Source organism: Micromys minutus (genome assembly GCF_963924665.1).
Source record: "Micromys minutus genome assembly, chromosome: 9".
Classification (NCBI taxonomy): Eukaryota; Metazoa; Chordata; class Mammalia; order Rodentia; family Muridae; genus Micromys; species Micromys minutus.
Window position 1 is genome coordinate 51,660,452 of NC_137978.1, and position 14,121 is coordinate 51,674,572.

At 52.5% G+C, this 14,121-nt stretch overlaps 1 protein-coding gene across 2 annotated transcripts in view; it reads left to right on the plus strand.

The window, feature by feature from the left end:
- KIF17 (kinesin family member 17) overlaps nucleotides 1-14,121 on the plus strand; it is a gene marked incomplete at both ends in the record, with an annotated part of 31,972 nt that overhangs the window by 7,871 nt on the left and 9,980 nt on the right. For both annotated transcript variants that reach the window (XM_080920680.1, XM_080920679.1), the window contains 3 exons: nucleotides 4,288-4,477; nucleotides 6,853-7,305; nucleotides 9,640-9,749. In XM_080920680.1, the coding sequence (XP_080776806.1) occupies nucleotides 4,288-4,477; nucleotides 6,853-7,305; nucleotides 9,640-9,749 (753 nt within the window). The remainder of the gene's footprint in view (nucleotides 1-4,287; nucleotides 4,478-6,852; nucleotides 7,306-9,639; nucleotides 9,750-14,121) is intronic.

The following is a 14,121-nucleotide window of genomic DNA, read 5'->3' on the forward strand; positions in this document are numbered from 1 at the left end:
CTTTAATCTCAGTGCTTGAGGGACAGAGGCAGGCAGGTTTCTGAGTTCAAGGCCAGCCTGGCTTACAGAATGAGTTCCAAGATGGCCAGGACTACACAGAGAAATCCTGTCTCAAAAAAATTGTGTGTGTGTGTGTGTGTGTGTGTGTGCGCGCGCGCGCGGGCACGTGCTCACACAATGGCATTAGGCCCTTACTAAACACTTAACATTGACTTGCTCTTCAGGCACATTATCCCACTTCATCTTGGTAACCTTGGTGGTGGATGTTGTCATCTGTAACTTAATTACCCAGTGAGGCTGAAAGAGCCTCAACATATCTAGGCTCTACAATGCAGAAAATGGCCGAGTCTGGACTTGAACCCAGATCTCCCTAACTCAAGGTTTGAACTTCAGACACCTGATTTTACAATGTTTATATGGCTAGGGTTCCATCATCTTGCTCTACTTTGAAAAAAAAAGGTACTGCAGTGTAGCCCATGCCTTTAATCCCCGCACAGGTGGATCTCTTTGAGTTCAAGGCCAGCCTGGTATACAGAGCAGGTATCAGGGACAACCAGGGCTGCTACACAGAGAAACTCTTAACAAAAACTGAAGGGGGCTATTGCAGATTGAAGACGGTAAATAGGGCAGGCCCCTCAGCAGGTGCCCGCACTTAGTAGGTGTTCAATATGGGAGCTATTTCAAGATGCTGGGGATTAGAGAAAAGCCAGGAAAGATGGGGGTGCCAGGTGGAGCCCCTGGGAGGCAGAGTCAAGGACAGAAGAACAAACAGCTCATGGTGAAGACTGAGTTTGGCTTCCTCAGAGCCTCAAGCACATTTCTTAAGTAGTCCTCAGTCTCCTTAAAGACAGGGTTTGGGGTTGAGGACTGTTGCTTCCTAACATCAGGAGCAAAGGTAGACACTTGCAGAACTAAAATGGTTGTCTTGTTCACCCGGAGAGAGAGCAAGGAACCTGCCAGACTGGGGTTGATGGCATAGTCTATAACCCCAGCAATGGGTACATTGAGACTGGGGGATTGCAAGTTTCAGGCCAACCTGGGACTACAGAGGGAGGCTGTCAGAAAAAAAAAAGGGGGGGGGGGAGGAAGGAAGAAATCTACAGAAGGAGGAAGGGAGAGAAAAAGAAGGGGAGGGAAGGAGACAGACAGACAGACAGACAGACACTATGAGAATGTAAATGAACAAATCCTGCCAGGACCAGAAACTAGTGAGAGGGCATGGAATGCCACCCAGCTGGGACCCTCTGGCCTTAGTCTTGGCCAAAGGTACTGGTCCTGCTCCTGCCTGGGGCTCTTAGAAGCCAGTGGCCTGGTCCAGGGAGGAGAGGCCAGTGTGAGATACTGTTCTTATGTCTTGCTGGGCTACCTGTGGCTTCTCCCTCCAACCATGCTACTTCCGATATAACCAAGCCTGCCCCACCAGGAAGCCAGTGACTCCAGCTTTAGAGAGGGAGGGACAGTCATCGGTTGGTTGTTATCAGCAAAGACTATGAGGGACCCATGTGAGCCAGGGTGCCAGGCCACACACGGCACTGACCCCTCCTCTTCTCTCCAGTTTCCATCCATCCACTCAAGCCCCTGCCCATCCTCCCGCAGCTGGTGTATGTAGCACAAGCCTAGCAGCTTTTTGCCCTCCTTGCCAGGAACCTCTACCAACAACCAGCAGCACCCCCCTCACCAGAAGAGGGTGTTGGGAGCCCATGAGTCAGGACTCACCCTCAGCCAGAGAAACAGAGGAGTTGGGTGGGGGCTGACAGCTCCAGAAGACAAGGGCACACCACCAGGGTCATGGTGGTCACACAGACCTTCCACCTCCTTTTGTGGGTGCCATGGGGACTCCGTATCTTCCTGGCTAACCTGGACCCTGTGTGTGTGTGTGTGGGGGGATCTCACTTAGTGAGCCCACTGCTTCAGGGGCTGCAGATGACAGAATGCTCAATGAGGTACACCCGTGGGCTCCAGACCTTTGATAGGCTGCTTTGTGGGTGATAGGCAGATGGTTTTTATGTAAGAGTGGGAGGAGGATCCTGTGATTCAGGCACCCATGCATAACCCAAGGAGCACCCAGAGGGGATGGATTGGAACCGAGGAGGCTCCACACCCCAAGCTCTTAGCCTGTGTTTAACATAGAGCCTGGTACACTTTATAATAAGCCTGAGCTATTCAGTCAGGGAAAGCCAGCGAGAGATTTGGGGAAGCCACCTCTCCTCCCGGCTCCCACACCAGTACAAATACCACCCCCACATCATTGTGGAGTGGGGTCTGCAGGGGCCTCCCAAGATCCCTCCTCAACCCATGTGTGGGGAAGACATAGGGACATCCCTTCCGCACTGGACCCTAGCCATGACCATGTACCTCTCTCCATCCATGCTGTAGCACAGCTGGTTACCATGGAGACCTGGCTCTGGTTTCTTGCAGCCTAGATGAGCAGCTACTGTGGAATAGGATGTACAGCTGACAGCTGTCCCCAGGACCAGTGTTGGCAGTGGGTGGGGCTAGGAGGGATGGGAAGGATCCTGAGGATGTCAGAGACGGGGAACTGTTTCGCCGTCTGAAATTACTCAGGCTCAGGGCAGCATCCCTGTCCTCTTTGTGACCCACAAAAGTACCACAGATCTGTTTCCTTCTTGATTCCCATAATTCCATAGAAGTGGGGTTTTGTCCCCATTTCACAGGTGAGGTGACCAATGAAGCCTACAGAGACCAGCTGATGCCCCTCATCTAGCGGGGTTTCTAGACTGAGTCCTGATGGATAAACAAAAAAGTGGCTAAACATGCCGTTTTATATAGGGTCTCACTATATAGCTCTGGCCACTTTAGAACTCACTATGTAGATCCGGCTGGCCTCCAATTCACATAGGTCCACCTACCACTGCCTCCCGAGTGCTGGGATTAAAGGCATGCACCACCATGCCCAGCTAAAAATGCTCTTAACAAACCTTTTGAGATGGATTTATTATATTTTACAAGTCTGAGTGTTTTACCTGTATGCATGTATTCTGTTTGTGCATGCACTGTGTTCATGTACAATTCCTCCAGAGGTCAGAACAGGCTGTCTGGAACTGTGGACAGTTGTGGAACTGAGCCCCAGAAACCCCAGTCCTCTGCAAGAGCAGGTGTTCTTAACTTCTGGTCGTCTCTCCAGCCCAAGTATGCTCTTTCTGAGGGTGACCAGATACGGCCCAGATGCCCCAAACTGGGTTCTGGGTTCTGGAAGCCTAGTGGGATCCATGTAGTTCACTTCCTGGCCCTAAAATGCCACCCAACCCTGTGTGGTCCTTCGTGCCTGTCCTGACTCTTTATCCTGCTCCTGAAGCTTCTGTTGCTGTGACACACTAGTACCTAGATGGCTTTCAGAAAGCGTCTGGCCTTTCTGTTCCTTGGTTACTTACTGTTCACAGAGCCAGCCCCCTTGGGACTTCACACCTAAACAGGTGGAGCTAGCCTGTGCACCCAAATGACATGTACACAGAAAGGGACCTGTCCCCTCCTGGGACCATTAGAGCAAACAGCTGAGCCTTCTGGGCTCCAACCAGTGTGGCCACCCCGTCTCAGAACACCAACCCCACCCCAAACACCTGTAACTCCCTCTGTTCTCCTCCCCTCCCATCTGAGAGTAGCCCAGGCTGGCCTCGAATTTGCAGTAATTCTCCTGCCTCTGCCTCCCCAAGTGCTGAGATGCAGACACACCTCCCCACACGGAGCCCTTCACACTGCTCTTGCCGGTGTGATTGTATTTCCTCATGAGGAATACTGTGTTTCGTTGTTCGGAGTAAGCAACAAAGCTCCTGGTTTGTTGGGACGTGAGCCGGGAGTATCTGGGCCCTACACAGCTCGCTCGATTCCATCTCTGAGGGCTGAGCTGAGAGCCTCGTGGGGTTGATCAGCAAACGACCCTCCACCCGCCGCCATCCATGAGTCTGGCAACATTTCCATTGTCCTGGTGGTATCAGCAGAGGCAATGTCAGAAGTCATGTGACAGGACAAAGGAGACACATTCAGAGCCCTGGGTGCCAACCCCATCTGCTTCCAGAAGCCCAAAGCTTTACTGAATCTTCATTATGCTCATGAAATAAATACCTCATAATGTAATAGGTACCCATACACCCATTTTACAGATGTGCTCATTGAGGTTCAGCTTGTCACTGGCCCAAGATCCTACAAGTGGGAGGCACAGTGACACCCCCCCCCCCCCGCCTATTACATGATAGTCTAGGAGGACACAAGAGGCCTGGAGAGAGTCCTGCCTTTGGTAATCTCAGGTTTTCCTGGTCCTCCTCCCTGCAGCTGAAGGAGCATCCCGAGAAGGGAGTGTATGTCAAGGGGCTGTCCATGCACACAGTATACAATGTGGCCCAGTGTGAACGCATCATGGAGACCGGCTGGAAGAACCGTGCAGTTGGCTACACCCTGATGAATAAGGACTCCTCTCGTTCCCACTCCATCTTCACCATCAACATGGAGATCTATGCCGTGGGTATGGGGCTGGCTGGGGACAGAGGGTTGCCCAGACATCCTGAGCCAGGTTCCCACTCCTATAGGAGGGTGTCTCACCTCATCGGGGCCTGGGGAGCCCCATGCAAAACTGGGAAAAAGTGCCCTTACCTGCCTGAAGGAAACAGACCAGAGGCGTCCCAGTGCTGGGACCTGTTTCCTGGATCAACACCCACAACCACAACACTGGTAGATAACACTGATCACTTCCTGTGTGCCAGGCAGTGTACACTAGTCTTTTCAACCATCCCGTGAGTGAGCTAGATGCTGACACTCCCATTTTACAGGTAAGAAGGCTGAGGTCTCAGGGCTGGGACTGGATCTCAGTACTCGAATGCTTGAGCAGCCTGCTCCAGGCCCTGGGTTCTATCCCCAGGAAGTACGAAGAGCCAGGAGTCTGTGTGTTGTTCAGACCTCATGAGGAAAAAGGGATGGAGAGATGGCCCAGTGGTTAGGAGCACTGACTGCTCTTCCATAGGTCCTCAGTTCAATTCCCAGCAACTACATGAAGGCTCACAACCATCTGTAATGGGATGTGATGCCCTTTTCTGGCATACGGGTGTATTTGCAGATAGAGTATGTATGCAAATCAATAAATAAAACAAATCTTTAAAAGAGAGAGAAAGAGGGAAAAGAAGCCAGCATTTACTCTGGGCCCCATGGGCCAGCTGCTGTGTGAGGGCTCCCTAAATTTCATCCGAGTCACTGTGTCTGCAGTACTCCTTGGGGTGGGCAGTACCATCCTCCTTTTAGACACAGGAAACGTGGGAGTGAAGAGCTTTGCTCACGTAGGGGACGCCCGCCATGAAGTAGAAGAGCCAGGATCCGAACCCAGGGCCTCCCAGGACTTTGTCCACTGCTGCTGCTGCTGCATCAGTCTATGCTCCGTCACAGGGAGAACTGTGAAGAGCACAGAGCAGGAAGTAGCCTGCCCAACTGGGAACGTAACTGTGGTGAGACCCCAGACCCAGGGCCAGGGCTGATGTCACCTCCTTCCATACTTTCTGTTCAGCAACCGGTTTCTAAGCCAGTGCCCTGGTGCTTGCTTGAGCAAAGGACATCAACTTGGGTGTCCCTGGGGCAATACCTATCTGAAGGGGATATGACCTCATATTTGCCACCAGGCCAGAGACAGCTGCCTTAGTGGATGGCACAGGCTCATGGGCACTCTTGAGCTTTGCAGAAGGTTTGAGGGAATCATTGCCAGGTCTTCATGACTGGTGATGGACAGTGGATGGTCCACGCTCACCCCATCTCTAAGCTGTTTACCTGAGGCTCTGGCATCATGTCTGTTTTCGCAGTGCTGGGGATGTTGTACTCCTTTGTGCTCGGAGACTCTGGCTCAGGCTAGACCTGGTGTGCACTGGGAAAGCACAGAGCACACACGTGCTCAAGACTCATGACACATCCTGGTGCCTTCTGCAGAACGCTCTCCAAAAACAGTACAAGTCTTACAGACCCAAGTCCTTATACTGTCTAATGACAGCAAACATTCAATCCCCCTTACACTTGCTCTGCTGTGGTCAGAGAACGTGCAGCCAGCTGACCCTACACTTCCAACCTTGGTAGGGAGCCAGTCAAGGTTAGACCTACTTTATGGATGGAATCATTGGAGGATTAGAGAGGTGCATGGTGTGTTGAGGGGTATATGCTGTGTTGAGGGGTATGTGGTGCGTTCAGAGATGTGGCTGTGTTTCTGTAACACAATAAGAAAGAGGCAGGGTTGGACTTCAAAGCCAGTACTTCAAGCATGGAAGGGTGTAGTTCCCTGGGGAACCCCTTACCTCCCCTTCACCATCCTCCTCTTTTGGACTCATAGGAAATTTTTGTAAAAGAGACCTTTCTTTGCTCAGAGGACAGGCCCTTACCCTTGGAGTCTGGCAGCCTGGAGTTCCTATTTTGTTTCCTCTCCTTGGTGGCTGCTGTTGCTGCTTCCTCCTCCTCCTCCTCCCCTTCTCTTTCTCCTCCTCTTCCTCCTCTTCTTCTCCCCCCTTCTTCTTCCTCCTCTTCTTTCTCCTTTTTAAAATGATTTGTTTGTTTATGAACATCGGTGTTTTGCCTGCATATATGTCTATATATGTGTGTGTCAGATCCCCTTGAGCTGGAGCTGAAGACAATTGTGAGCTGTCACGTGCATTGAACCCGGCCCAGCCCCTCCTGCCCTTCCTTGACTTCTGTGTGGCCCTGGGAAAGTTCCATGCCCTCTCTGGAGCCTCAGTCTCCTTATCTGTACCATGGCAGCCCCTCCTTTACAGACTCAGATATAGCCCCAAGTGGGTGGTATAGACCCCTAGCCACCCTCATCTTAGAAAGATGTGAGGCTCACCCAGCTGTTGCCCTCTGCCTGCCTGTCTGCAGATGAGCGGGGTAAGGACCATCTTCGCGCAGGCAAGCTCAACCTGGTGGACCTGGCCGGCAGTGAGCGGCAATCCAAGACTGGTGCCACAGGAGAAAGGCTGAAGGAGGCCACCAAGATTAACCTATCACTGTCAGCGCTGGGCAATGTCATCTCAGCCCTGGTGGATGGACGTTGCAAACATATTCCTTACCGGGACTCGAAGCTGACTCGACTGCTTCAGGACTCACTGGGTGGCAACACCAAGACTCTGATGGTGGCTTGCCTGTCTCCCGCTGACAACAATTACGACGAGACCCTCAGCACGCTGCGCTATGCCAACAGGGCCAAGAATATCAAGAACAAGCCACGCATTAACGAAGACCCCAAAGATGCCCTGCTTCGAGAGTACCAGGAAGAGATCAAGAAGCTAAAGGCTATCCTGGCCCAGCAGATGGGCTCCGGCAACCTGTCAGGTGGGACAACGTAGAATGGCAAGCAAGGGTGGGTCAAATGTCCCTGCTTTCCCCAACTGCCAGGTTCTTTGGCGCCATTTAGCTCAGCACCTCCAGTGGTAATGGCCCTTATCTGCCCATGGTCCCAGGAGGAGATCTGGCTGGCTGGCTGGCATCTCTAGTCAGCCACAGCTCACAGCTCCTTCCCCACCTCAGGCTGTTCATCCGTCATCCACCTGTCTACCCGATTGTCTCCCTGGCAGGGACATTGTGTTCTCAGCATCTGGGTGACTCACTTCCCCCCAGCCCACCCCAGCTCCCACAGTCACAGCTGCCATTTGCAGTTCATCGGGGAGGCGGGTCTGGAACGCAGGCCTGCCGACTGGAGGAGACAGCGGAGCGTTCTGTTGCTCTGTCTCTTAGGAACATTGAACATAGGAAAGTCTAGCGTCAGCCCCTTGGTTCTTAGACCTACCTGGCTCTGTAGACCCATTCCCCACAGTATCTACCTATTGCCCCCAGTATCTACCCCACCCACCAGCGGGCCTGCCTCCCCCACTTCATTGTTTACACAGCCCCTCCTCATCCATCCTTCCAGCATCCTGCTTTATCCCCGCCCCTTCTATCCACTCACTCATTCAGATTCCGTCTCCCAGCTGCTCACATTTTCACCCATCCATTCTCTACCCTCAACCCACCCACCCACCCACCCAAAGTTCCCCTAGCACTTCCTTGTTTGTAGTAGACTAGGGCTGGACCGGGACAGAGGATCCAAGACAGGATCCAAGCCTGTCTGGAGGGCTGTGAACAGTCAGCAAAGGCTTCATGGAGGGTATAGTAGCTGAGTCCTGGGGTGTGAGAATCATCCCTGCTAGGTTCTAGGGCAAAGTGTAAAGATCCCCCCCAAACACCACAGAGAGTTGTCTGTCTAACTCCGTGTACTTCCGCCTTAGGGCAGAGGTGGGGGAGGGGCGGGTGGGCAGGTAGAAGGTGGGCTCGGACGCGGCAGCATGCTCATTGGCTGAGATCAAGCAGCAGTCAACAGCTTACCTGGTCCTTGGGCACCATGTACTCTTTATTAGGATGGAGTCAGGACATCTGCCTGGCTTCTGCTGGGGGCGGGGCATCTCAGGAGACAACACCCAGGTGGCCAGGGTCATAGACCTGTGTCTATGCTTAAAACCATTAGTGTGGCCTCAACCTCCGGCGTCCCTTGGTTACTGCACATTTCTCTCTGTCCCTTTTGCAAGATGTGGTGTATCTGTCTGCCTCTTCTACCTACCTCAGTGAGCTCATGTTTCTCTCCCCGACATTCTCTTCTCGCCGCTACTCCAGGCAGGCCTGCCCCACCCATCCATTAGGCCCAGTTTCATGGCCTCTACTTGGCCCTCCTTTCTGAGGCCTTACTCTTGGGGCTGGAGAGGTGACTTAGTGATTATCAGCACCGACTGCTTTCCCAGAGGACCAGGGTTTGATTCCCAGCACCTACATGGAAGCTTACAACTGTCTGTAACTAGTTCCAATTCCAGGGGATCTAACACCCTCTTCTGGCCTCCGCGGGTACCAGACACACAAGCGGTGCAAAGACACATATATAATGCTGGCACCGAGCACATAAAAAGCCAATTGAAATGACTAAGGAAGCCAGGCATGGTGGTGCACGTCTTTCATCCCAGTGCTTGGGAGGCACAGGCAGTTGGATCCCTCAGTTTAAGGCCAGAGCAAGTTCCAGGACAGCCAGGGGCTATATAGAGAAACCCTGTCTCAAATAACAACAACAAAACCTAATATATATACACATACACACATACATATTAAAGCCAGTCTCCCCAGTTGCCCTCTGCCCCCTTGTCCCGTTTTCTCATACTCTCCTTCCCGCCCCGCCCCTGACAGTACACTGCTGACTGTACCCGGGTCTCTTGTGTCTTCCCCTACTACTCACGGCCGAAGCTTTCAGGCCTGGCCTTCCTCCCTAGACATGCCAGCACAGGTCTGGACCTGTCATGGTCTTTCCACATGCTCTTCTGTCTAGAAGCTCTTCCCCCATCTCTGCCTGGCTCTCTCCTCTACCCTCAGATTCCTGCTCCATCTGTTCTTCTTCACTGAGGTCTTCCCGACCACAGTGTTGGGGCACTCCAGCTTCTGAGCATCCTCCCTTTCCTTTGTAGCCGTTACACGTCTGCTCACTTGCTCACTTTTCTAGTGCACAGCAAATGGCACTGTGGCGGTGTCTAGCGCTATGTCCCCAGTGTCCTGAACTCTTCGGCGACTGGTGGATTGCATTTTACGTAGGGGCATCTTTATGCCTGGTTTCTGGGTACTCACCCTCTGCTCCTCCTGTCCCTTTCTCTCCAGCCCTGCTGTCCACCCAGATACCCTCAGACTCAGTCCAGCCTGGGGAGAAGCTGCTGTCCCCCACTACTGTCCAGCAGGACACGGAGGCTGAGAAGCAGATGATCCGGGAGGTGAGACCCCAGCGAACTACTGATGTGAAGGAAAGCGGGTGTCTGTCCTAGGGAGAGCCAGTACCTGCAGGGTACCATCCTGCTTCACTCCCGTGGGCTTGGCACCGTGGTGCCCACTTCATTTCTGGGGAAGCTGGGGCTCAAAGACATGTCAGGACTTCTCAAAAGCTTTAGGGAGGACAGGAGCATCAAAGAGTTGGATCCAGCCGGGACAGCGGTGGTACTCACCTTTAATCCTAGCACTTGTGAGGTGGAAGCAGGTAGATCTCTGTGAGTTCCAGGCCAGCTTGGTCCACAGAGTGAGTTCCAGGACAGTCAGGGCTACACGGTGAAACCCCGTCTCAAAGAACAAACAACAAACAAATGAGTTGGACCCAGGATTTGAACTTGGGTTCCTGAAGTAAACTGCTGTTGATGTCACAGTAGAACCTGACTTGGGAGAGAACCAGGGACCAGGGATGTCCCCAAGAGAAGGTTTCCTCGGTAAGGTGGGGTGGGGGTGATGGCTGGGGACTGATGGCGGTAGAGAGCATGTCCCTGGAGTGGGAGGGCCTTTGGCAGAGGCCAGGCCCTCAGAGTGGAAAGGAGTCTGTTTGCCTTTGGCACTGCAGCCAAGCCTGGCCTGTTTGGCACCCCAGTTGTCACACCCTGGGAAGCAGCGGGACAGGAGATCTTCAGGGATACATAGGAAACCACAGGAGGGGCTCCCTCTAAACTCCGTGCTCTGTGGGCTTCCAGAGGCCCCTGCCACTTGCAGACTGCCCGCCAGCTCTGCCTGGTGGCTTGACATTTGGAGGTCCTTGTAGGAAACTGGTTGTTCCTGAGTAGAACCCTGATATTAGGCAGAGACAGTTTTGGGGAGCTCTGTCCTGGCTCCCAAGCCTACAGCTTGATCCCTTACCTCTCAGCTATGACCCCAATTAGGAGCCAGTCCTGGAAACTCTTGTCAGACTGTGGGACAAGGAACCTGGTTTGATGGCTCCAGTCCTGGGAGCTTGGGCCTTTGGGACCATCTAGGGTAGGTATGGATATTGAGTGGCGGAGACCTCCAGCCAAGCAGGGGTGGTGCATGCCTTCAGTCCCAGCACTCGGGAGGCAGAGGCAGGCAGATCTGAGTTCGAGGCCAGCCTGGTCTACAGAGTGAGTTCCAGGTCAGCCAGGGCTACACAGAGAAGCCCTATTTGAACAACAAAGCCAAACAAAGCTACAAACAGCAACAATACAAAACAGAAGAGACCTTCTGGGGAGGATTAAGCTGATAGATGTCCCTCTAGGGTAGAGCCCTTCCTGTATTAGGAGAGTTGGGTCTCTGCAGGTAGCAGTGACCAGAAGTCACACCAAGTGACTTGGAATGTCTGTGGATTCCTATGATGACAGTAGATTTCAGTCACAGATCGTCAGGGGAGAACCAGATAATACTAGAATGGAACCCTCTAGATAGCCTCCCTTGTGGTCTGGTTGAATGTTGCCTCCCCCTAGTGGTCTCCAAGGAGAACACACTCCCACTCTGGACAGACAGTCCCCTCTCAGATACCACATGGAAGTGACAGGTGTACCTGCCTCTCCTGCCTGTAACCTAGTGGACCATCAGAGGTGTGGATGTCTTCCCCGCTTCCCTTCCATCCTCCTGTGCGTCTTTCTCTTCTGAGTTGTGTTCTCTGGGTGCCTACTGTGTGCTGAGAACCACATCCCAGGATAGTCAGGCCTTAAAATGAAGTCCCCGTTGTGTACGAAGGCTGTGAGCTCACAGCATGGCTCCGGACTTCAGCCTCCAGTCAGAATGGGGAGGTTTGGACTGGAGGGTGCTCAGGGCTATTTGGTTTTTTCATCGAATACCTTCTGTTCTGACAGGCTTTGTGCCTCTCAGATGAGCACTGTGGGCCAGTGTTTCATTATCTGTAGAGTGTCCACTGTTGTCTTGCATAGTCTATACAGGGACAAAAACCAAGGTCCCTTCTCATCCATGAGCAGGGCCCAGCAGCAGGGGTCAGGGCCTGGGCTCCAGCTTCATCTTCCCATAGCAAGCATGAGCTGAGCGCCTGTTTGGGGCCGGGACCATAGCTGGAAGGCACGCAGCCCTGGGGGTGGGGGGTTGCTTTAAACATGGAAAGGGCTAAGACATGGAACTGTGTGCATGGGCCCAGGATAGAGTGAGACAGGGGGGTTAGTGTGTAAAGGCTATGGGGAGGACTTCTGTAGCCTGCAGGACAGGCGGGGAGGTTATACACTTGGCCACACAAACAGGCATCCTGTGATTTAATCCCCACCTCACCCCACCCCACCCCCATTTAATAGTGAGATCAGAAGGCAGGACTGAAGTAAGTGGGTACACGTGTCTTTGTGTGTACAAGCGTGTGTGCCCAAGCAGATGCATGTGCATACCTGTGCATGCCTGCACATGTAGGTTTTTTATTTGTGGCTGAGCTGAGGTCTCTCACAGTGTCGGGGCTGTGGTGAGGAGGAGCAATGGAGACATTAGAGGTGAGGAGCTGCGTAGGTGGAACACTGATCCAGTGCTAGACTGGGGCTCTCCAAAGAGTAAGGATGTGGGTGAGGGTAGCCTTGGAGACAGCTCATGGGGGGCTGAGCTGGTGCTGTCAGGGAGTGACCTTGGTGGCACTGCGTGTAACAGGAAGTCCAAGTGCACCTGAAGATGCACTAGATAGTCCTCGGGGTGTGTGTGTGCTGGTGATGATGACGCCCAACAGCAGCTCTCCCAACGGAGACTAATGGAAGCAAAAAAGATGGGTGGTAGAGAGTGGCCCAGAGTTAGCAAGGAAGCCTCTATCAGCCCTGAGCAAAAACTTGCCAGGGAGCAGGATAGAACCCCTGAGGCAGGAGAGAAGTAGGTGTTTCTGGGTAAACAAGTTACCAGAAACCCAAATGTGCTAAGATACTAATAAATTAACAATAACAACAACAACAATAATAGGTAGTAGTAATAATAATAATAAATCAAAACAACAAAAACACAGCCGGGCACGGCCAAGGGTCCAGACTCTGAGCACTGACTGCCCTTGCTTAGTGTTACCAGCCTCTCCCTCACTGTGACAGACTGGCTGACACAAACAACTTTCAAAATGAACAATCTGTTTGTTTCACTTATGGGATGGTGTAGTCCATTGTCAGGGCGAGCATTCCCCTATTCCCTGGCCCTGTCTGGGAGCATCCTCACAGGCAGAGGTGTGCCTCCTCACCAACCCGGGTGCTTCTCAGTCTGTTCAGGTTGGCAGCTATTCTAATTTTATTTCTGTTGGTGAGAAAATACCATGACAGAAAGCAGCTTCTGGGAGAAAGGGAAATTTTGCTCACAATTCCAGGTTCCAATCCATCATTTTGCAGAAGTCAAGACTGGAACCTCAAACAGTAGTCATATCCCATCCACAGTCAAGAGAAGAGAGCTATGGGCACATGAACAGCTTGATTATTCTCATACATTCAGGTCTTCCTGCCTAGGGAATGGTGCCACCCCACAGTGGGCTGCATCAAGTAACATCATCAAGATAATCCTTCACAGACAAGACCACAAGCCAACCTAGTGTAGACAGTTCCTCACTGAGACTCTTTCCAGGTGAGTCTAGGTTGTGTCAAGTTGACTGAGCATCACACCAGTCAAGTTGACAACCATTCAACCGACCAGGCATGAAGACTTGGGTCCCATGCTCAGCGCAGAGAACACCAACACAACAAAAGCTTGTTCTTAATTTTAAAAGAAGGGGCTGGAGTAATGGCTCAGGGGTTAAGGGTACTGGTTATTGTTCCAGAGGGCCAGAGTTCAATTCTCATAAAGTGGTTGGCACCATCTATGACTCCAGTTCCAGGGGATCCAACACCCTTTTCTGGCTCATGTGATCTACACACAGAAGAGGATCCCAAGGGCCAGCATTATTCCATCTCATGAGGACTGGGGCTCAGTCAGGAGTTTAGACTATCCATGAATCTGGAAGCCACCCAGGAGCGTGTGATATTATGGGGTGGGCAGCAGCAATGTGGGGCATTGCGGAGATTGGAGCAGGAGTATATGTGGGGCCAAGCGGGAAGCTGCTGAGACAGGAGCTGATGCTGGCAACAGAGATGGAGAGAGAAGCGGGTGGTGACGGCACACACCTTAATCCCAGCACCTGGGAGGCAGAGGCAGGTGAATCTCTGTGAGGTTGAGGCCAGCCCGTTCCACAGAGTGAGTTCCACAGAGAAACCTGTCTCAAAAAGCCAAGAGCAAGAGCCAGAGCGAACAAGTGAGCAAGCAAGAGGTGGGGTGGGGGAGGCAGTGAACAGAAACATATTTTGTTACCAGTGGCTTGAGTACCACAGTTGGACACGTGGGCTAGACAAGGAAAGGTATTCATGGCATAGCGCAGTGTGGGAGAATTAG